At 49.2% G+C, this 23680-nt stretch overlaps 1 protein-coding gene across 6 annotated transcripts in view; it reads left to right on the forward strand.

The window, feature by feature from the left end:
* Nucleotides 1-23680, forward strand: part of BRD1 (bromodomain containing 1) — a 70947-nt gene that overhangs the window by 9091 nt on the left and 38176 nt on the right. For all 6 annotated transcript variants that reach the window (XR_013483773.1, XM_020982949.2, XM_078148079.1 and 3 more), the window contains exons 3-5: nt 11034-11190; nt 22926-23057; nt 23371-23499. Coding sequence is in view for 5 of the 6 variants with exons in the window: in XM_020982949.2 (XP_020838608.1) it covers nt 11034-11190; nt 22926-23057; nt 23371-23499 (418 nt within the window). In the remaining variant the exon portion in view is untranslated. The remainder of the gene's footprint in view (nt 1-11033; nt 11191-22925; nt 23058-23370; nt 23500-23680) is intronic.

Genomic DNA, 23680 nt, shown 5'->3' on the forward strand with positions numbered 1-23680 from the left:
TGACTTCTTGTCAGGGATGTTGTAGACAGATTCTCTCCAAGACCATCTTGTTTTAACTAGTCAACAGTCAGTAAACATTTGTCAAGTGCCTACTTTGTGCATGGCAATATGCTAAGCATTGGGGTTACAAAGAAAGGCAAAGGGTATTCCCTGGGAAGGAGTTGACAAGCACTAGCATTGGGGGGGTCGGGGAAAGGCTTCCTGTAGAAGGTGGGATCTTCACCTGCCAAGGCCGAGATGAAGAAGGAGGCTGTTCCAGGCCTGGACATGGAAATGCCAGTGCCAGGAGGTAGAGGGTCTTGTGAGAGAAGTGGCAAGGAGGAGGCCCGAGTGCCAGATCTGAGGGCGTTGAGTGGAGGCAATAAGGAGCCACAGGAGTTTTATCGAGAGCAGACGTGAGCTTTAGGAAGATCACTTTGGTGGTTGAGTGGAAGCTGGCTTGAGGTGTGGAGAGACTGGAGGTAGGCAGACCCCCAGCAGTCCAGGTGTGAGGGGACAGAGTGGTGGCAGTGTCAGGGAAGAAGAGGGAGTGTAGTGGAGAGATGTTACAGAGGGGAGCTTGGCACCTGCTTGGATATGGGGGTGAGAGAGAGGGAGGAGTGGAGGAGGCTGGGAGGATGGGGATGCCCTCTGCAGTGATTGGGAAGGCAGGAGTTCTGTTCTGGGCATAGTGAATTTAAGATGTCATGTGAGCCTGGAGGGCAGCAGAGAGTTGGGTGGAGGATCGTCAGTGCACAGGTGGTAATCCGGGGAGTCTTCTGGTTCGCTTCCTGATGTGATCAGGGAGCCTGCAGCACGTCACCGAAGGGGACTGGACCAGAGTGAGAAGGCTGGGGTTCAGCTCCTGCCGCTCACTTAGCAGTTGTTGGATACTAGGCTGGTCACCTGAGCTGGCTGGGCCATGGGCTGCCCATTGGGAAAGGTGGGGAAAGTGCTTGGATGCCTCTGCCAGTAGGGCTGGCATGAGGATCAGAGGAGAAAATGTTGGGGCTCTGTGGAAGTGTCCGTGCTCGACTTCTGGGACAGCCCTGAGCAAAGCTCCGGGCCGTGTGGTCCGTCCATTGGTCTGGGTGACACTCCATCCCATGGGGACAAATGACAGCTTGGTTTTCCGCTCAGGGTCTTGGGTCCCCACCTCAGCAATTTCTGTTCTTTTATTAGAGACAGCAGCAGTCTTGCCGTAGGACCTGGAAAGCTATTTTCTTAGTTCACTTGTCTCCATCCTGAGCCTCCTTGCAGACATGCCGAGAGACAGAATTCTGTGTTGGACTATGGAGGCCTGGGGTGAAGGTCTGAGGTTTCGTTGCTTCCCCGTCCTAGGATTCAGTGACTCGTGGATGAGTTCATTGAGCACGCTCATGGCAGAGGAGAAGACCCCGATGTGCTTTATCTTTGGCTTTTCTTGAGTAGGGGGGACGCATGTAGATTATCACCACAAACTAAGTTCCAGGTGTTGACATGGCTGGTTTTAGGCCCTGTTCCAGGCCCCAATAGGACCATGGGTCTGTCGGAGCCTAGTAAGCCCCTCCTTGCTGGTGCGGAGGCTCAGGGGGCTGTGGAGCCGAGGAGGGGCCTGCGTGTGGCCAGGCCGCCGGTCCTTGTTGTTCTGGGGTTTTTGCTTTGGAGATGGTTGGGGAGGACTGTGATGTGTGGTGGGCTGGGACTATTAACCTGGGGGAGTCCCTGCTCAGGTGCCCCACGGTGTACGTGCTCAGGGCGCCCTGGAGATTGCAGTCATGGTCAGTGTCGGTGTGAGGCCCACTGCCAATACTACTTGGATGGCTGACGCTTTCATTCCTAAGAGTCACTCCAGTCACTGTTCATCTCTTTTGTCCCATGCTGTCACTTACAGTTGTTTTGCTGGGATTGGACAGGGATGGGCATCACCTGCTCTCGCAGTTGGGAGGGATGAGTCCTTCCTGTCTGACCTGAGGTCATGTGTGGCTGCTGGCTGTCCATAAAACCCCAGCTTTCAGCTGAGGATCTGGGAGGGTTTTTGAGGCTGGCACTGTCCTGGGTTAGAGTAGACAAGGAATGCCTTTAAGGATGGGTATGTTTGGCTTAAATGCTGAAGGATGGGGTAGTGGGTGAGAAGAGGAGAAGCAGGATCTGAAACCAGCCTGTGGCTAGATGCCTTTGCTCCGATCTGTGGATGGCCAGGTGGTTCCCAGCGGAATGTACCTCCAATTTTTCCCCCATCCTTTATCTTCAACACTTTCCTCCTGATTCTTCCTCTCTCCTTATCCCCATCCCCGCTATGTCCCCTTTGTGTCCCCTTCTGCAGCTTACAGACTTGAAGGATGGGGATAGAGCAGGACCTATGCGATGGCGAGGAGAGTGTGGTGGGGGAGAGGAGAGGCCTTCATTAGCAGGGTCCTCACTGCTCTTCTAGGAAGAATGAGCCGTGCTGGTGTATCTTGGAATGGATGAAAATGGATGAACGTTAGCTTTGAGAAATAGGTGCCTTCCCCTGGGAGATAAAGGGAAAGAAGATTTGTTCAAGCCCTGACCTCATCTGCTCTGGGTGTCAGGCACAGAAATCCTTGTCTAAAGCTTACTGGAGCATCTGCCTTTCCGTGTAGCAAATGAGATGTGGAGCCAGGGCTTTGTACAGCTTTTTGGTGTCAGATGACAAACATCTTTAACAGGGAAAGTGTCCTTGTCACCATGCAAGGGGCCACCAAGCAGGCCCAGCACCGTTGTTCAGACTGTCTTTCGCCTTGTGTCAGAGCAGTGAACAGAAGCACTTTGTCATCATCTGAAATAAGGACTGCAAATACAAAGGATCATGTTCTTTATCCTGGTAGTCCTTCAAATAGGGCTTTAAAAGTAAGGAACTGTTAGCTTTCATTAAATTAACACTAGGACTAGGCATGGCAGTCGATGCAAAAATAGTAAAATTTTTACTCAGAAATAAAAATGTCCATCCTGCTCTCTTTTCTTTGCTTTTTGGATTTTAAAAAAAATGTACCGTCAATTGATGCTGCTTGATTCTTGGAGGTGTTGAATTCTGAGATGTCTAGTATTAATACGCTACAAGTGGAGACCTCAGTTTTTCAGACAGGCAGTGTTCCAAAAGTTCCCATGCAATTCTGTTTGAAACTTGGAAACCTTTTCCTCCTTGGAAACAGTGTTGTACGTGGTGGTTATGCATCTCCTAACTATGTATCTTTTACGTACATATTGTGTCTCCTGTTGGAATGCGAGCCCCTGGTAGGTGGGCGCTGTACTTGCCACCCTTTGAATTACCAGTGGTTGGCACAACGTCTGGCATGTGGGAAACGCTTAATAAGCAACTCGTGGCCTCGTTAGATTCCTGTGTCAGCCTGTCAAAGCCTCCCTATTGAATCTAAAATGTAGCCAGGTGAGTGGATGGTCTAGGAAAGGGATGGGCAAGAGGAGGATGCAGGTGGAGCTTCTTTTCTCCTTTGAGCACCGGGGCCGACTCTTGGTCAGACTGGGAAATGGAATCAGTTTCTCTTGTCCGCCTTCTCATCTCCCATTCCACGAGCCTTTCTCTCCACATGACCAGTGTCTTAGTGGTGACATCATAAACTCTCCATTGACCCTTCTGCTCCCTCCCTTCCTTATCCTCCAGAGTACTCCATGGTTCCAAATTCTAGCTCTCTTCTTGACTGGTGGGTACAGCAGGTCTTAGGTTGAATATTAGGTAAAAAGCAACCTGCTTGAATTGATGGCACGCTGTATGACCCAGTGGCTTCTTTATCCCCCAGAGAGGTATTTTGAAAAAAGGATGCTTGTTAACTCAAATGAATCTCTTGTTTCAGGCAATGAAGTAGAAATTCAGGCAGCCTCGGGGATGTTTTGGGCAACCTTTCCCTGCCCTGGAGTCTTCCTTGGACCCTTTAGCTCTCCTTACTCTGCAGCTCCTTTTCCACCTCTACGTAAGCCGCAGGTTCTTTAAAAAGGGGAGATTTTTCAGCACAGTAGCCTGCACGGCTTGTGGGGAGCATTGTCTGCCATTTGTATGGGCGGATTAGTCCCTGTCAGGGGCCAGCAAATCTGGGCCTGCCTGTGGTTGTCATAAATGCAAGTATCGAAGGTACCTGATATCTTCAGGTAGGAATGGAGGCAGTTGCTGTGGAACTGCAGGGCCGGGAGTTCCACTCGTTGCCATCTCATCAGGGCAGAAAGGGCTTGGGCCTTGAAGGTGATTGAAGCAGCTGGAGAAAGCACCTGAGTGCCGGCTGCAGCTGAACAACGGCACCAGCAGGGGTTGGGCTCCACATCCTCAAGAGTGGCTGTCTTCATCCAGGAATTTCCTCCCGTTGGGGTTGAATAAAGAACATCTGTTGAGCAGATTTGTTTGGGTAGAGAGAACAACACGGAATGAAAATTGTGCTGGCCACCAGCTGGGAGGGGCCTCATCCCTGGAGGTCAAGAGGGTTTGTAAAATTTCAATTTTAAAGTAGAATTATGAGCTCGAGATAATTTAGGAGGCAGGAAAACTGTTGGGAATTTTGTCACTTTTATTTACTAGTTGAGTAGTAGTATCTCATCGCTTTTGCTATTGTGTGCGCGCGCGCGTGTGTGTGTGTGTGTGCGCGCGTGTGCGTGTGCGCGTGTGCGCGTACGTGTGTGTAACTGTGTCTTCTTCAGGTGGCTCCAAGCCTTCCCTGGAAGCTCAGCCAGCTGAGGAAGCACAGGGCTGGGAGTGGACTCTGGCAACTCCAGAGGCTTGACCTCTGGGAGCTGGTGAGTGCTTGAGCTGTGATAACAGAGGAGGACAGTTGACCAAGATGGGATGTGAGCATCTCTTGATGGAGACCCAGGTCCTAAAACTGGTGGCAAGTGGGATACCCTTATGAAGACCTCCGGTCTTGGAAGTGCTGATGAGTGAGATGTGTGCTACACCTTCCGTGGTGTCTGTTCTGTGGGAGAAAGCATCTTAGAAGGGTTGGAGTGAATATTAGTAGTTGATCAAGTTACTTTGTTCAGAATGATTTGGTTACTGTAAAAATTAGACTGAAGGCTTTCTACAGATGTTCGTGGTGCACACGATGAATTTTAAAAATCACTTTCCTGTTTTTGGTGTGTGTTTACATCAGCGATTTCTCATGATCTGTCCCTTGTAATAAAGAATTAGGCAAAGGCGGTCGGCACCCACAGTGGCCAGGTCTGACAGCATATCCGCATTTCTCATTTGTAGTGACCCGCTTCTGTCCTGAAAGGGGATGGATTTCTGGGCCCATGCTTGGTGAGGGCAGTGAGTTGGAGCTCAGCAGCGTGGCAGTGTTGTTTATCTGGCTCTGCTCACTTTGCCGCGTTGTTCAGCCAAGCTGTCCCAGAGCTCCACTCAGTTCCTCACAGCCATTGTTTCTTTAGGGCTCAATCCTGTCCCATTACATGAAGGGACCGCAAGTGACTCTCAGTTTCCTGGCTCATGGGCTTTAGATCCGGAAGGCACCTTAGAGATAACCAAGGCCCCCGAGGAGAACTGGCCTTGTCCAAAAGTTACCCAGGCAGGAAATGGCCCTGCAGGACTGTTGACTCCCAGCGGGCCCCTCCTGGGGCCTCAAGGGAGAGCCGCGGAGGCTGGAACTGGATACAGTCATGGAGCCAGGTTTCTGGATTTGTGAAGGTGTTGCTGACGTGTAAGAACAAAAGCAGTTAGGACCTGTCTGAGCCTTGTGTACACGAAATGATTCAGCAGTGTGTAGTTGCACCAGTGAGCAAAAAAAATGGCACATGGAGCCCTCCACATTTAGTCTTCAGTTTGAAAAACTGTATATTGACTTGAATAAGCTCGTCACACAATGTCCTGCTCGGAGTCCTGGAGTGGTCTCATTACTTGAATCAAGCTGAATTATTTCCTGTGGGCTGCAACTAATTACGACCATGTTTTATATAATTATAACTTTGAATTCTAATTGGGAATTGGGGCCTCATTATCCACACTAATTGAGACTCAGCTGTATTTTTCTAGATTTTGTTTCCATTATTATTTATGTAACTGAAAGTGTGTATATCATTTTTTTGTCTTTGAAACATTGTCTCTCCATATTTCTTCATATTTGTCATTACTTTCAAGTTAAGTCCGCAAGCATTTGTTAAACACCTGCTGTGTGTTAGCTATTGTGTTAAGTACTGAGGCTATAAAGAAAGGCAGAAAACGGCCCCTGCCCTCTGGAAGCTCTCGTCTAATGGGGGGAGACAATAGGCAGACCCCTCTGTACAAAGAAGGTCGAGGCACGCTACCTTGGAGGTAGTCACCAGAGGGAAGGCGCTAGCGTGAGGGTGATTGTGAAAGGCTGTGGGGCTTTGGCTGGGACCAGAAGGAAGGGGAGGCAGAGATGAGCTGAGAAGGGGGAGCGGAGCCAATTCATAAAAGAGGTGGTGCAGCCATTCCTCACTCTTGGGTTTTTGCAGTTTTTTGTTATTACAGATAATACTGCTGCAAATAACGGTGATGATAGTGAAATTTATATAGATAGCATTTTGAGGTATATAATGTACTTTGTGTACAGCTACCCTACACCTCTATGACGCAGGTAGGTAGACAGGCTCTCCAGTTATCCCCGTTGTGGATGTAGCTTTAAGTGACTTGCTCAGGCCAAATAGCCAGGAGACGCTAAGATCCCCCCATCAGTAACCCCCTTAGGAGTATAATGGGACTTAGCTATTTCTGGGAGTACTTGGTGTGCAGATTCGCATCAGAGGAAGTGACTAGTCAACAAGTGTTGATTTAGTGTGTGCTGAGCAGCGTGCTCTTCGAGCTTTCCTGTGGAGATAGAGATGTGTTGGCCAAAGCAGCTTGACTGGGTGGGGAGTTCATTCCTTCTGGGCTGCATGTGCTGGTCTCCCTTCCTCTCTTCTGAGTCCATTTCTCCCCTCAGGTTGTCTTCTGTTGATTCTAGATGGGATTTGTGAAGCTCAGGAAACAGCAGGTGCTCCCTGGGAGCAGGGTTTTTATGGAATGTTTCTGCAGTCCTCATTTACAAATAGATTTAGCTGTTCACTTGACTGACTGACCCTATTGATCGCCTGTTCTCTGCTGGGAATCTGGATGGAAACATGAAAGCCTCTAGTAGTTAGAATGTGAATAGGACAAAGAGCCACGCCCAAAGTACTCCGGAGAAACCAGGGTTTGACTACCTGAGTTAGCCTTTCCAAGGTCATGGCTGACATTACTCTGTTGCATTTTGCAAACATGATCTTGCGTGAGCCTCACAGCAGCCCTGGAGGAGAGGAGCGCATAGCCTTTGCACCCGCATCTTGCAGACAAGGGAAGTGAGTGGTAGAGGTTTTGGAGAGATGTCTCTCCTCATTTCAAGGCCATTTGGTACACATTTTTTTGTGGCAAGTTTTTTTTTTTTGTTTGTTTGGTTTTTTTTTTAAGGCAATTGGGGTTAAGTGACTTGCCTAGCGTCGCACAGCTACTAAGTGTCAATTGTTTAGTCTGAGGCCAGATTTGAACTTGGGTCCTCCTGACTTCAGGGCTGGTGGTCTATCCGCTGCGCCACCTAGCTGCCCCTGTGGCACGTTTTTTTAAGAAAGTCTTTTGTTATGACCCTAAACATCAACAAATATAAACATTCCAGTATACAAGAGAACACAAAAGAGGAGTGTATATGAAACTTGGGATGTCTATATTAAATGAAGTGTTAAAACTTAGCATGGTAGTAACAAAATTACCTACTCATTTGTATAAATGTGTATAAATATGAGAAGAGGCCTTTTTGAGCTAAAGGGATCCCGGAGGATTCAGGGAGGAGATGGAACTTGGCCTTGGAGGTGGAGACCAATGTTTTCCTCAGGGAGAGGTGTGGCAGGTATAGCTTCTGGGTGTCAGTGAAGGCCTGTCCATGCGGGGAGGTGGGATGTCTCAGGAGGACCTAGGGGAGTACCTGATAACAATCCTGGTTGTCTGGAAAGGTGGTTGAGCTTGGCCAGATTGTGGTGGGCCTCGGAGACCATTTTGGAGGAAGGCTGCTCAGAGGCTAAGGACTTGGCATGTCATTTCATTGGCAGTTGGGGAATCACTGACTGACTGTCTCGAGTGAGGGGGTGAGCTGGTCAGAGCTGTTCCTCTGGCAGGAAGGATTGGGAGCTAGTGATGTGGAATGCTGTGAGGCCAGAGAGGCTTATGGCAGTACAGGGCCTAGGCTGGGTCGGAGCCCTGGGAGTGCAGAATCGACATATCACAAAGCTTGGTGAATTTGGTTAAGGCTCATACAGATGGAATCTGTGCTAGCTAAGGACTCCAGCTAACAGGAGCAGCTCCAGGCTCTTGGCCTTATTTTTCATCTATCTGCCTTACGGGTTGTTTTGATAAATGCTTGTGGTGAAATCAGAAATCATAATTGCATAATAGACACAAAAGAAATTTGAACAGCGAATGTGCACACAGCGAATTCCAGATAGTGTAATTGGCTAAGTATGAGTGTCCCCATTCTCTAAATTTCTTAACTTAGGAAATTGATAACACAGATGGCTTTCTGTCTAGGTGAGTGGCTTCTGCTGTGTTATTCTGTGCTATTTGCACATGCCTTGGAGAGATCAGCCAGCAGTCTCTCCTAGCAGGCTCCCCTGGGGAACCAGGATGGTCTCTTGCAGAGCCTTGTGTCTTAACCTTTCCATCCCAATGGTTTTTTAAGTATGAGGGTCATGTGTGTTTGGGCAGAGAGGAGAGCGGTGGTGGATGTTCAGGTGTTAAGAGAGCTTTCTGAAGTGGAGCTGGGGCAGAAATCCACATTAACTCACTTTCTGTGGGAGGAAGGGAGAACATGGTGTGCACATGAATGGATTCATGCTTTATGCCCAGTAAGGGCTTGATAAAAGCTGGGGCGAAGATTTGAACTTGGCTTTGGCCTTGGGTTGCCAAGGTTTGTTCTTGGAATTCTAGTTACTGAAGGGAGAGTGTTTGAATTGCCACACATGTTTGCGTTTCCCTGGCCTTCCATAGGGGAGGCCCAAGTCCATCTAATACTGTTGACTAATGTATGAGTTGACGTGCAATTGGAATATAATAATTAACCCCACAGCCACTTTTATAGAAGCCTAAAGATTTATAGAATGCTCTGCTTTCAGGAACCCTGTGCAACACTTGGCCCCCTTTTACAGATGAGGATACTGAGGTTCCAGAGTGAAGTGACTGGCCTCTGGGCTCACGTCACCAGGAAGCAACAGAACCCTGCTCTCCCTGCCTCGCGCAGGAAGCCTGACCTGTGAGGTCAGGAGAAGCTAGGAGCGACCCGGGCCGGCGCCTTCTTTGCACACGGGTTGGATTTTTACAGAGCTGAGTGTTTTCAAAAGGTTTCAGAGGGATGAGTCCTTTTTATTTGTTTCTTTGTTCTGATTGTCTTTTGTTTCCCGTGAATGATTCAGGAGCTGCTTTAAGTTGCTGAACTGAAATATTGCTAATTCTCACTTCTGCTTTTCCCTAGGTCTTCCCTCTCCCCCTTTGAAATATGGTATTTGAGTATTTAATCAGGAGGAGGAGGATAGCTAGGAAAGTTTGGCTTTTGTTCGGAAAAACTCGTGATCACTAAGTTTTAAAAAGACTTCACTTTTTACAACAAGGAAGTCAACTGTGATCACACGGAAATATCTCTTGCCTTTGAGGAAACCACTGCTGACGTTCTTGGCCCTTCCCTAAGCGCAGTGGGATGGCAGGAAAGCATAGGGCATAGTGCCTCCCCTGGCAGGCCTGTGGTATTCAGTTGGGCAGTCCTTTCTGGGGGAATCCGATTTCTTGCTGGGTCAGAAATGTTCAGCTGCCTGTTTAGGGTGAGGGTCTGGACCTGTGTGATGTTATGGGTATGGGGAGCTCCCAGGTGAGCCAGCTCCCTCCAGTGTAGCTTGGCATCTTCTCTGCAGTGTGAGTCCTAGGGAGTTGTCTCAGAACACTCAGAAGTTAGATGTCTTGTTCGGGGTCACACAGCCAGGATGTGGGATTTGAACCCAGGTCTTCTGGCTTTAGGCCCCCTCTGCAGTACACTCTCTACTGGGAATACTTTGATTTGGCAATGATTTAGGGAAGGAGGGGATCTTTGGAAAATGAATTGTAAATCAGCATATCAGGTTGCAGAAACAGAAATAAGTTGTATGGAACAACACCGTGATTATGTATTCTGCAGCGCTCTCTGGGGCAGAGAAAGGTAGAATCTGATGGCTCTTTAGGCCCCTTGCCTGACTGTGTGCACGTGGATATGCTGTTCAGAGCCTGAGGTTCTCCAGCTCCGTCTCAGAAATGTTTCATTTTCTGTGGGGAAGAAAGAGAAAATGAAAACTCTTTGCACGGTTTCTGCATACTTTACAAAGCAGTTACTGAGTACTTGGCTGAGTTCATATGAACCAAATATGCAGAATGAGCAGTTGACAGTTCAGCGTCCGGGATACCGCCAGCCTGAGGACCTGAGGAGACAGAGGACTGTTTTTGTCTCCTGTTTCAAGGTTTAATTACAAGGCTTTCACTTGTCTTGCAAATCAGTTTTGAGATTTTTTTTTTAAAAGGCTCATTTCATGAGTTTTGAATGTACTTAACCATTTTCTTTGTTTGAGGAAAACCGGTTATTTCAGTATACTTGATGGACTTAGCAAGTATTTTTTTTAAAGCTGCATTTTTCAGTAACTTAAATGACTTGTTTCTTTTATTAATGTGAGTGTACAGAATTTAAAATAATTGTTTAGCACAAAAGGTGTTATTTCATATTTGGTCAAGGTTAAGTTGTTCAAAGAAGATGGTGAAAAAGATGAAAAAAGAGGCTGGGGGCTTGCTTAGGTTTTAATGTGACTTTTCTTAAAATCATTTAAAAGTTTTAGATGGTTTAATTGAGCAGATTTTTAGGTAAATTATAAATTCAATTCATGGTTAAATTCACGAGGTCAAGCAGCATATATAATTGCAGTGGGAATTACGATGGGGGGATGTATCATTACTTGCTTGGGTTTAAGTAGTTTTGGAATAAAAATGGAGGATTGCCATGAAATTTTCCCTGATTTCCATAATCAAAAGCCTCTCTTTAATGTGTTGCTTCAAAAATTAAACTTTGAGTTTTTCCGCATTTTAGATTAAATAAGATTCTGACTCAGGTGGCTGTTCAGCGGAAGAAGCAGTTTGTTGAGAGAGCGCACAGTTACTGGTTACTAAAAAGGCTGTCTAGGAACGGCGTACCTTTGTTGCGGAGGCTGCAGTCCAGTGCACAGTCCCAGAGAAACACCCAGCAGGTATGTGACACTTCTTTCTTTCTTTTCTTTTCTTTTCTTTTCTTTTTTTTTTTTAGTGAGGCAATTGGAGCTAAATGACTTGCCCAGAGTCACACAGCCAGGAAGTATTATGTGTCTGAGGCCGGATTTGAACTCGGGTCCTCCTGACTCTAGGGCTGGTGCTCTATCCACTGCACCACCTAGCTGTCCCCTTCTTTCTTCAATTAAAAGAAAATGTTCAAGTCCATCAGGTTATAAATGTCTTTTTTGTCCTGTCCCCCCACCCACCTCAAAAAAAAAAAGCCTGCCCAAATAAAACCTTTGGGGTGTCCTAGTGTCCCAGGAGTGGCCTTGAGTTTGCTTCATAAAATGTAGACGATTGAGAGTTGGACTTCTCCCTTATTTCCTCACTTTGATAAAGTTCAGTTACAGAGGAGTAACTGGTGGAGGCCTTGGACAGGTCGCGGTTAATGTGATAATCTGCCTTCCAGCTCTGCAGCGAAGCGCACTGATTTTCAAACCAGCATTGAACGAGTGAGTTGGAAGAATGGGAAAATGTTTGTTTCTCCATGCTGCCATCTGAACTTGTTGAAAACCAGGAGACGTTTTGGTCAGCTCGTGTGCCATCCAGATAGGACCTAGTAACTGGCTAGCTGTTTCTCCCCATTTAGTGGATTTTTAGGTTAAATTGCTTCCTTGCCCCACCTCTGCCTGCTTCTTCATTAATGGAGCATTTCCTGCCAGGAGCTCCGAGATGGGAGGGAGGGAAAGGATGGCAAATAACTTGTGCATTTGTATATCGGGATGTTCCTCAGCCTGCGCATAGCCCCCGTGTGCGCTTCCCCGAGCTAGCCAAGAAGGACCTAAGCCTCAGGCCCCTCCTGCACCCACTTGGAAGGGCTTTGTCATCCTGAAGATGAGATGGAGACAGCCAGCCAGCGCGCCAGGAAGACCGGGGGCAGCCTTTAGGTTAAGCTACATTAGATGAGTCAGAGGGCAGAGATGTCAGGAGAGACTTCAGAACTCTGCCCACCTGACACCTTGTCCACAATGACTTTGCTGATGCTCCCTCTCTCCCTGAGCCCTCTGACCTTGCACGCGTTCTGTGTGGACTGATGGATGGACGCTGCCGCTGGCACCGTGTGGCCATCCCCTGGGAGCTGCTCCCGGATGCCGTCAGACTCGGTCCCGGTCCTGCCGTCATCCTGTGTCTTATGGGATTGCCCACAGCCTGCTCTGTACACGGGCACAGTGTGTAGTGTCGAAGGTTCAAAGAGAGGATTGGTTTTCAATGAACTGAAAGACTGTGATCTTCTTCAAGCAGGTCCGCCCAGTTTGTGCCCCTGTGGGTTATACCAGTCCCTCCTCGGCCTTGCTCAGTGATGCCAGGACCTGCCCCCCTCTCTCTGTCTCTCTCGGCAGCATTCCTGGTGTTGAGGGGCCCAAGGTTTTATTTGAAGGCCTGGTTTGGGTTTTCTTTCCTGCATCTGGAAGCCTCTTTTTTTGAGGTGAAGAATCATTTTTACGGTTCTTGGGAGAACTGGGCAAAACCTCTCGGAAGAGATTGTGCTGATTACAGAAGCGAGAAAACGTTTTATACTGTTTGAATGCCGCGACTTCTCCCTTCCGGGCCCGGATTGGTCCGTTCCTTTCCAGGTTACAGTCTTACGCATCCACCCATCTCCTGTCCCCTTGACATGCTCCCCCCCTCCCCCAGCCCCTTGTCATCTACAAGCCCATGCTCTTTGTCCTCCTTTGGGCTGGTTAAAGTCGGTTCTGCCCTCTACGACTTTGAAATCCCCCATCTTTTTGATGGGTGATTTCTTGTTGCCATCGTCACCAGAATGTGCTGCTGCATGCCCCATGTGCCCGTCAGAGTGTACTTTTAGTCAGACTATTAGATCTGTCAGCACACAGTAACCTGAAGACCCGATAGCCTTTGGGAAAGAGGCCTGGGGGAGGGGCTGCCCACCCAAGCTGTAGGTCACTTCAATCCCGAGTTCTGTCTCCACGTCATAAAATCTGGACAATAATTCTTGTGCCTTCTCTGTCACGGGATTATTGTGGAGAATAATGGAAGACCATGGCAACAGGATCTGTGAGTTCATCGGCATATGGCAGTTCCCTAGGGCATATAGAAGCGAAATGACTTGCCCACCCTCCCAGCCCTAAGAAGTGTCAAAAGTATGACTCCGCCCAGTTTTTCTTGACACTAGTCCTAGCCCTCTGTCCACTACTCCTCGGCACCATTTATTGTGAGAAAGAGGCTTTGTAAACCTCTTGCTTCTCTCTAGATCTGGAAAATAGAGGTGAGGGCGAGGGTGCGTGCTCAGGTCTCTTTCAGCTGTCCCTGTGGTCCTTGGATCCTGGTCTGTTTGTAAGCCCGGGGGATGCGTTTTAAATGCTTTTAACGTGTAGCCGTCGGTTCGCGTTTCTTGATACACTCAGTGGCATTTTCTGCCAACATGCCAGTCAGGTGCCTTGTGATCAGACAGAGCCCATGGAAGTGCTTTGTGAACCTGAGGCACTGTATAAATGCTGCCTAATTTTAAAAATGCTTCAGCTTTTAATGTAAAACTTGAAGGTCTTGGTTTGACTTAATTTATTAAACTCGAAGTAGCTTCTTGTCAGTTCCAGTGCAGTTTTTCTTTGCTTTTGAAGAAAGCTCGATTTCTCATTCCGGTCTGGGAAGAGTGGAGCGTCATTAGTGGCTTCTCTGACGACTCTGACAGCTCGTGCGTGTCCATATCTTGTATGTAAATGGATCTCTCTCATTTTGACTGTTTTATACACTTAGACCACTGTGACTGAAGTTAAAACCAGATTAAAAAATGGTGTGATACTTTTTAAAAGCTGTGTGCCAGAGTCAAGTCTGGCTGCAGATGTGCTGAGGATGATGAGCGGTGTTTTCAGAGCGTGGGGAGGTTCACCAAGGGCTCTCTGTCCATTCCTCCTTAGCCATTACTCACAGCAGCCCTGGTAGGTGGATGTCTCTGGACAAGGGCTTAGGAAAGACTTGGGTTTGAATTCTGACTGCCGTTTCCCTGCCCAAGCAGAGTCTGGCTTTGGGCTGACTGCGAGTCCTCCCCATCTCCCAAGGAGATGGATCGTGGGGTGGGATCAGTAGACTTATTCTGCCTCCCTCAGAGGGCAGCTTGTGGGAAACTTGAAAGGCCTTAGAAATGGAACTGATAATTATGATAATAATTCATTGTAAGATGTTTGAACTCAGTAGAGGTCCCTTAGGAACAGAGAATATAACTGGATTAGAAAGCATCTGAACATGTTTTCATCAGCTTGGGAATTTGTGAATAGCTGACAGCAAATCACGACTTAATTGAGGCGGTGTAGGCCTGGGCCAGAGGAGGAAGGGGGCTGCAGATGGGAGCTGGCTTGTGTGGCCAGCTGGAGGAAGGCTTCTGTAATTTGGAGCCTGGTGAGGAGGAGCTGAGCTGGGCCTGACTTCGTCCCTTGCATTTTTGGTGGCTTTTATTTGCTCAGTTTCCTCGTTTGTGAAATAAGAGGCTCTGATGGATTTTTTTTAAGATTCCTCTATGGTCTTTTGAATGATAATAATAGAGGGAAAAACAGTCCAAGTGTTCCCTCTTTGGGGGAGGATTTTAATAGTTGGCGGCTCCATTGTCTTCGGATAATAAAGGAATATCAAAGTGAGGAACCACAGTGCAAAATAGCTACCCAGAGGTTCTGGGGAAAATGGAGACAAAGCCAGCCAGTCACTTCGGGAGGATTTGCTTTGTCTTTTAAGAATAAAATCACAAAGGCATTCCTTTTTCTACCATTGGAAATAAACTCTGAGAATATAAAAATGCTGCTTTGAACTGCATCACATCAAGTTGTTCCTTGTGGAGACTATGGCCTTAGTTTGGCTTATCGTTAGGTGGCACCTGTTTGCCAGGGTGCCTGGGAAATCAGTTAATGAGTTAACATGAGACTCAGCTCCTGCCTTCACCAAAGGGTCAGAGCCAGGACAGGGCACGTGGCCCAACGCTTCTTGTGTGTAGGTCAGAAGACTGGGGCCATCCTGCCTTTCCTGCCTGAATTTCGGGCAGCTGATTAAAGAATGGGTTAGGTATTTCGTGATGTGTGTTATCTGACCTTCATGTGGAATCCTCCCAAATTGCAATGGCTTTCCGTGACAAAGGAGGAGGTGATAGGGAGATGCATGGATTGGGGCCAGAGATTTAACAGAGCAGACATAAGTTACCTCCTGTTTTCAGAGATCATCCTCGTTCTCTGCTTGAACGTTGACAGTGATGGCAGTACTTGACAGTCAGCATATTCCAATTTTGGATAAATCTGGTTTTTAGAAAGCTTTTCCTTAATACATCAGCAGTTTGCACTGAAGAAGGCAGGTTTTAGTTTCTGCCCTTAAGAAGATTACAGTTTGGGACAGAATGCCAACGGATTTTGATGGTAGACTTTGTTACCCAGTGAGTTAGCAAGGTGCCAAATGCTCTGTGATGTCTTAGGGCCCTCTGGGGGCTTTGTGCTGGCTTCCTGGGGAAGGTGGAAGTGGAGGTCGGTTTGAAAAGATGGTGTTAAGACTTTGAGGGAAGGGGGAGGTGACACCCCAGGCCTACAGAATCTCATGGCAGCAGAAGGTGTGTTCAGAGAACTGAGATTGATATTGGGAGGCAAGGCCAGAAAGAGAGGACAGTGCCACAGTGGGAAGGCCTCAAGGGCAAAGGCGCGTGGACTGTATATTGCTGAGTTAGAGCAGTGGGGGGGCAGTGCTGACCAGGTAAGATCCTTCTCTTGAGTAGGATGAAGGATGAAGGATTCACTCACTTCTGTAGACCAGGCAGAGGATTCGAACCCCAGCTCTGCTGCGAAATCTGGGTCAGGTTATTTTGTTCAGTCAACAAACATGTGTGTGCCAGGGACTGTGCTAAGCGCTGGACGTATAAAGAAGGGCAGAGCTAGCCCCTGTCCTCGAGGAGCTCCCATTCCAGTGGGGGAGACGGCATGCAGACAGCTCCGGGCAGACAGTACGTAGACAGGGCAGAGGTCATCTCCCGGGGGGAAGCACTAGCTGCCTGGCCGTGGGAATGAGAAAGACCTCCTGGAGAAGGTGGGATGGGAGCTGAGGCCTGAAGGAGGCAGGGAGGTGGAGATGAGCTGAGCGGGAGCAGTCCAGGCATCCAGGCATCTGCCAGTGAAAATAGGGAGGTGGGGTTTTGTTTGAGGAGGAAAAAAATCCAGTAAGGGGGAGGGTTAGGAATCAAACAGCTCCAGCCCTTCTTGATAATCGTGTCTAGGTCTCAACTGTTTGGGGTGAAGGCTGTGACTTGTGTCAGTCTTTGGAGGTGACGAACAGGAGTGATTTCAAGTCCCCCTTCAGAACTTCTGCATTCAATTCAGCAAACCTTCTTGCCCCTCAAGGAGCATACAGTCCTACTGAGGTCATAGTGTTAGGTTCAGAGCAGACACCCTGGAAGAGGTGGTATCTGAGAAGCCTGGAAGGGAAGCTGTGATTCTGACATTTGGGGAGAAGGGGAGGGAGAAGCACGTTTGAGGCACCTGGGGAAGGTGAAGAGAGAGGGGGAGGATGGTTTGTGCCAGCTCATGGAAGTGGAGAGGCATGTGTGAGGCAGCTGGCTGTGTGGATTGAGGAGCCATATTGGGGGGCAGTGTGGTAGACTCCTTAGCTTGGTATCTCCCTGGTGGTGTCGTCGTCCTTGTTGATGACCATATCTCTTATCTGTGGGGAACCATGCAAGGTTTTTGAGCACGGGAATGATGCGGTCAGACTTGTGCCTTAGAAATAATTTGGCAACCTTGAGGATGATGGCCTGAATGAGGGAAGAAGGGAGAGGCAATCTGACTTACTTATCTTAGGCTGGAAGGGACCTTACAGGCCATCCTTTTAGATAGAGGCTGAGCAGAGGGACCTGATGTGCCCAGAGGCCATTCCAGTGGTGACAAATGCAGTTGGGATTGGGATACCGGCTGAAGACTCCAGCACCAGAGCTATGTCCGCTCTGCCATGGTGTGTCAAGGCCTCTCAGAGGTGGCGAGTGCCTTCCTTACCTAGGGCTTTGGTAGTGTGAGTCAGCAGGGCACAGAGTTAGGTAGCTGCCCAGTGGGAGGAGAGAAGGGAGTCTGAGTTTAGTAGGGCTCCCTTCCTCCTGAGATCTCAGAATTAGGGATACAGAAATGGTGCTGTGAAGGAGAGCGCCCAAGGCAAGAATGTAGGAACAAAGCTTTGAGGGCTGGTCGATCAGGGGAAACTGAACACTAAAGCAGGAAATCCAGACCTCCCCCAGGGCAGTCCTCAGGCTCGGCTCCCTCCATCAGCCCACCTTTGTCTGATCCCCTCCACAGATCTGCTCTTGTCATCTCAGTATTGAGGACAGCCCTGAATCCACATCTCCTAGCCAGGACCTGTCTCCCCTGGCATCTAGGCGCCAGCTCAGACCGCTCATGCACGGTGGCGGTGACCTCTCTCCTGAAGCCTTCTGTGCTTCCTGTCGTCCCAGGTCCCAGTTTCCCACCTGTCCTTCGCTACCATCAGCAGTCAGACGCCTTGCCTTCTTCTGTGGCCACAGATTGCTGTTTCATTGGCACCAGAAGGCATCGGGCCATTCGGGATTGGTGGGCCTCCATGAGCCAGCTGTCAGACCCGGGCCACTGCCAGTCCTCATCCAGCCTCAGTTGCCCCATCTGTAAAAAGTGAGGGGTCTGGCCTTGACACCGTCGAGGCACCTTCCAGTTCTCAGGCCTGGCGCGGCTTCCCATTGCTCACCGAGTCAGGGCTGAGCTGGAGCCGGAGCCGTGGTCGTGTCCCTGAAGCCTCTCTCTTGCAGCAGTCCCTCCTTTGGGAGCCTCACGATGTTTGCTTTGTGTAGTTCTGCTAGATTGTGAACTCTTCACGAATAGGACAGGGCCTTGTTTTACTTCATTGTTGTGGCCTCTGCAGGGCTGGGCCAGTGCCTCCTGTAGGGTGTGGTGCGCCTTCGGAGGAGTGAAGGAAACAGATTATTAGTCTTTGCTGTTAAAGGATCAGGACCTAACGAATGAATGTGCTGTAATCCTCTGTCAGTGACTGGCCAATCACATCCGTGTTTACCTGGGATCCACCTTACTCCATCATTGGAGTGCGCATCTCCCCCTCCCTCCATTCTGGACAGTTGCATTGATCCAGGTGGAGGGAAATGGAGGGGAAGGAAGGGCTCCGATTCCAGATACCGTGCCCATTAGCAGCTGAGGAGAAGGATGGGCTTAATGACGTGCTGAACTTCACTCATTGAGGTTCAGCAGGCAAGGCAGCATTCCCCTGTCGGGCAGCTGACCTTGTTATTTTTGGCTTCCTAAACAGTGTCACGCCATCCAAATTCTTAATAAGAGTTCAGAGACTTCCTTTGTTTCTGATGAGCCGAGGCTGACCTGTGTGAGTCTCTGATGTAATCTGCATTCTGCCCCTCTCCCCCGCCATTGAAAGCCATGGGTTTTTTGTTGTTGTTGTTGTTGTTTGTTTGTTTGCTTTTAGGCAACTGGGATTAAGTGACTTGCCCAGGGTCACACAGCTAGTAAGTGTCAAGTGTTTGGTCTGAGGTCACATTTGAACTCGGGTCCTCTTGACTTCAGGGCTGGTGCTCTATCCACTGTGCCGCCTAGCTGCCCCTTGGAAGCCATGTTTAAAGGTCAGAACATGACCTGTCTGAGAAATCTGGGGCCCAGATTGGCCTCACCACTGCCTCTGTGATCTTGGACCAAGTTCATAACATACTTGGATCTGAAGTTTTTCCATTTGTGAAGATGGGGGTGGTTAAGCCCTGGCAGATACCTAATATCAGAATGATGAGGGTATCACATGTGCGTGCCTTAAGCTCTCAGGTGAGTGCGGTTCAGAGTGCGAAGGGATCCTCCGGTCTGGTTCCGACAGTCTAGCGGGGCATGATGTTGATGCCAGCAGCGCCCCTCTGTGCAGGAAGGCCTGGGGATGCCTGAGGGCGACAGAGGGGGGGACTCCAGGGGAGGGCGCAGAAACCCGGGCTGCTTCTCTTGGCTGTTTGTGGTCCCCCAGGAGTGACTTCACCTCGGTCAGCTGGCCCTGGCAGGGCCACTGGAAGGCTCGCGTCTTCTTGTGGTGGCAGTTCTGAGCTTAGGCAGTAGCAGAGGGGGAGAAAGCCGCGCTGATGTTGGTTGTGGTGCCTGGTGCTCGTCTTCCTTTTTTCTTTTTGATTAATTTATTTTTGGTTTTCAACAGTCACTTCCATAAGCTTAAAAACATTGTTTTTTATTAATTTATTTTGATTTATCAGCAGTCATCTCCCTAAGCTTTGGGGTTTTAAATTTTCTCCCCCTCCCTCCCACCTCCCTCCCCAAGATGGCATGCAGTCTGATATAGGCTATACATATACGTTGCTATTAAACATATTTTCACATTAGTGATGTTGTAAGGAAGAATTAGAACCAATAGGAGGAACCACCAGAAAGAGGAAACAAAACACAAGAGAAGAAAAAAGAGCCAATAGTCTGCTTCCATCTGCATTCAGACTCCATAGTTCCTTCTTTCTCTGGATGTGGAGAGCATTTGCCATCATGAGGCCTTTGCTGAGAAGGGTTAAGTCTTATCAACGTCAGTCGTCGCACAGCGTGGCTGTTACTGTGTACAATGTTTTCCTGGTTCTGCTCACTTCACTCGGCATCAGACCATAGAAGTCTTTCCGGGTTTTTCTGAAGTCCGCTTTCTCATCGTTTCTTGTAGCACAATAGTATTCCATCACATTCGTGTACTTGTTCAGCCATGCCCCACCTGATGGGCATCCCATCAATCTCCAATTCCTGGCCACCACAAAAAGAGCTGCTGTAAATATTTTTGTAACCTGGTGCTCTTCTTAAAGGGCAGCATTCGCCGGAGCTCAGGTGGTGGCAGCCACAACCAGTCTCACCCACCACGGCTAACCTTCTGGGCCTCCTAGGCCATCTCCAGGCTGCAGACGTCTTCCTGCCCTGCTGGGCTTTTGGTTCCAGGTCCACATTGTGCTTTCACTGACTGAGTGAGGGGAAGGGAGCCCTGGGGGTGCTGGGCTCGCTCAGTAGTCACTGGCGTGACTTTGGGATCCTTGGTTCTTGGAATCGGTCTGACCTTGAGCCAGACTTCTTGGTTGTTCTCTCCTAGTTAGTTCTCCTGATTCCCATCCCTGAACTTATGCTGGCATGCTAGCCGAGGCTCAGACCCCAGCCAGCGTGAGCACTCAGAGCTGGCCTCTGTGTTAGAGCATCAGAAATTGGTTGTGGCACATGGCTTTTGGTGGTTTATTTGATCTGCTAAAGCTCTTCCCTAGAAACCCAGCTGAGCTCCCTCCCTGCCTTTCTTTGTGTGAAGGGGAGACCTAGTGCTTGGCCTCCTGCGTCGGCTAGCCTGCTGTAATCTGCTGAGCCCCCTCCCGAAGGGTGTCTGCTCTTCGCCCCCAATTTACGTCCATAACAACTCTCTATAACTTTATGCTTCTCAATAGCTCGTATTCCTTACGTAGGACAGAAAAGATTGAGAACAAATTTAAGTAGGGTTTTGAAAAGTGGTTTAGATTGGCATCAGCCCGTGGTCAGAATTCATTTCAGCAAAACTGTGAAATCCCCACGCCTCAGGCAGAAGCGTCCTCATTTCAGACGGAGGGCGAAGCATCAGAATATCTAGGAGGATGTGAGAAAGACCGGCGGCTGTACCGGGACTTGACAGCAGCCCCTGGGCAAGATGGTGGGTCTGGGGTCCTGCAGGCCCCTGGCTCGTTTCAGGTCTCTGCTTGCAGCCCCATCTCAGGGGATGCTCACATCTTGTGAGTCAGTAAGGACTGGTTTTCTTTGGGTGGAAATGTTATTAACAAGTTCTGATTCGTTTGTGTCTTCTGTTCCTTACATCACCAGAGTAGCCATTCTGTTTTGGAGAGAGAGAGGAAAACTAAACCAGCCCCAGATCGATGGGTCATAGGAGCCCAGGAAACTGCACCGGTAGGGCCCTGAGGTCCTATTCCTGGCCTCGGGGTGGACCGGGAGCCTCTTCTCAGCTCCCTCCCCTCAGCTCGGCCTCCCTCTCTTTGTTACACTCACTTCTGAGTTTTTGGTCGTTGTCTTGTTGTTCCGGTTGTCATTGCTCGGCTCGCTTGTCTCCCTCTGCATCGGTTTATGTAGATCTGTCGAGGCTTCCCCCCCCCCCCCCACGGCCTTTCTCATGGTGCAGCCGTGTTGCATCACAGTCATGGACTGTGATTTGTTTCACCATTCCCGGTTGAGGGGCAGGGACTTTGTTTCTGATTCTTTGGTACCCCCAAAAGGGCTCCCATAAATATTTTGGAGTATGTGGAGACTTTTTTCCTTCTTGGTGGCTTCCTTGGGATGTAACTCAGTAATGGAGTCCCTGTGTCAAAGGGTATGGGCATTTTTGGTCACTTTATTTGCATAATTCTACATTCCTTTCCAAAATGGTCATACCATTTGACAGCTCCACCAATGATGCATTACATTGACTGTTGCCATTTTGGGCCATTTTTGCTGGTTTGCAGGGTAGGCGGTGAAATATCAGGATGTTTTTGATGTGTGTTTCTCTTATTTTTAGGGATTTGAAGCATTCTTTCATGTGGTTGTGAATTCTTTGCAATTTTTTTGAGAACTGTTTATTCATATCCTACAGTGACTATTGGTCATGTACATATATGTGTACATGTATGTATACATGCCCGTGTTAATGGATGATATGTCTCGGATGCTAACCCTTTCTTAGCCAGGTGTGTTAATGGTGTCTGGGCAGAAGTTTTTCAGTTTGGAGCAGTCAGAGTTGCCTGTGTTCTCCTTCTTTTGTAATCACCTCGGTCTTGTGTTTGATTAAGAATGTGTTTTCTCTCTCTGTGTGCACGTGGGACTTGCCGTATTTGTTTCACCTCCTGCCCGTTTCTTTATGTGCTTCATAGTTTCTTAGAGGTTTTTAGAGTGAGGTCCCTGATAGACTTTCCTGGTGCTTGTAAAGAAGCCTCCTTGTCTTTCCTCTTTCTGTAGTGCTCAGAGGTGCACAAAGCACTTTGCTCAGGACCAAGGGGGAAGTGGGGTGGTGTTTGGGCCCCGGAAGAGGTTGACGCCTTTACAAGGCTTGCACAGCCAGTAAACGTCCCTGCTGGTGCCCACGCTTCCAGACCTGCTGCCAGGGACCACTCCTGCCCTGGGGGGCCAGCCACACTCAGCTGGGCTGGCTTTTGGTGAACAGGTGTTAGGAGGTGGGGGTGGAGTGGTGTGTGAAAAGTATTGATAACAACTTTGGCAGGCGGGGAGAGAGTGTGTGAGTGAGCAACAAAGTTGGCATGTAAAGCCCCCTGACGGGATGGATTTGGGTAGACCACACGCATCCTCCAAAATAGTGGCTTTTATGGATACCCTTGAGGGAGAAGCAAGAGAGAGGGCCCTGTCTGTGACACAGGAGGGCCAGCTTCTAGAGGAGCATTGCCTGCCCGTCTCCCATGGGTTGTCATGGATTGGTCCAGGCAGCCAGGAGGCAAAGGGGAGCTGGGGCGGAAGGACCTGGACCCTGGGGAAGCTTTGGCAGAGAGGTCTCGCCTCAGGGTTTTCTGAAGTCCCCAGCTGCCATCGTACGTGACCTCACGTGTGCACTTACTGCCCTGGCTGGGGTCGGGGGGTCTCAGCTTGATCTTACTGGTTCACCAAAGGTGCACTTGAAGACTGTACAAAAGCTGGAAGGACTTCTTTGTGGTTTTTGTTCAAATGCTTTCCATTTGCTTCTCTAGAGAGAAGATGATGAAGAAATCCAGGCTCTGAAAGAGAAGTTAAAATATTGGCAGAGGCTGCGGCATGACCTGGAGAGGGCACGGCTGCTGGTGGAGCTAATCCGGAAACGGGAAAAATTGAAGCGAGAACAGGTGAGGGGAGTTTGTCTGGAAAGCCCGAAATCTGCAGCCAGAGTAATGGCTCGTGGGGCCTTGTCGAGCGCCCTCTGTCAATGGCGCAGCCTTCTCCCTGCCAGGTGACCGGGAAAGGGGGTGGGGAGCAGCCCCCAGCAGACTGACTCGTGGGCACGCACCCAGACCTGCGTCCCGGCATTGCAGCCGTTGGCTGCGCTCCCTCTGAATTAAGATGCCGAGGCCTCGACGTACCAGAGGGGAGGCTTGTTGCTTGCCAGGTATGTGCTGGGGCTGTCTGTCTCTGCCCTTGACCCTGCTCTGCTCTGCGTAGGTGAAGGTGGAGCAGGTCGCCTTGGAGTTACAATTGACGCCGTTCACGGTTCTTCTACGGTCAGTGCTGGACCAGTTGCAGGAGAAAGACCCCGCGCGCATCTTTGCCCAGCCGGTGAATCTGAAAGAGGTGTGTGCTTGGCTGTTGGTGGGCCGCGGCCTCCCAGCCGGCCATCACATTGGCCAGTCCGTAGTGTACGTCGTTTCGGTCTGAAGTTTAAATTTGATTTGAATGTCTTTTCTGGCAAAACGTTTGGAAGCACAAATGGTTATTTCCCTGCACGTTTTCTAGCGGGAGGGTTTTGGTTTGG

Source organism: Phascolarctos cinereus, unplaced genomic scaffold (assembly GCF_003287225.1).
Source record: "Phascolarctos cinereus isolate Bilbo 61053 unplaced genomic scaffold, phaCin_HiC Scaffold_1;HRSCAF=81, whole genome shotgun sequence".
NCBI lineage: Eukaryota > Metazoa > Chordata > Mammalia > Diprotodontia > Phascolarctidae > Phascolarctos > Phascolarctos cinereus.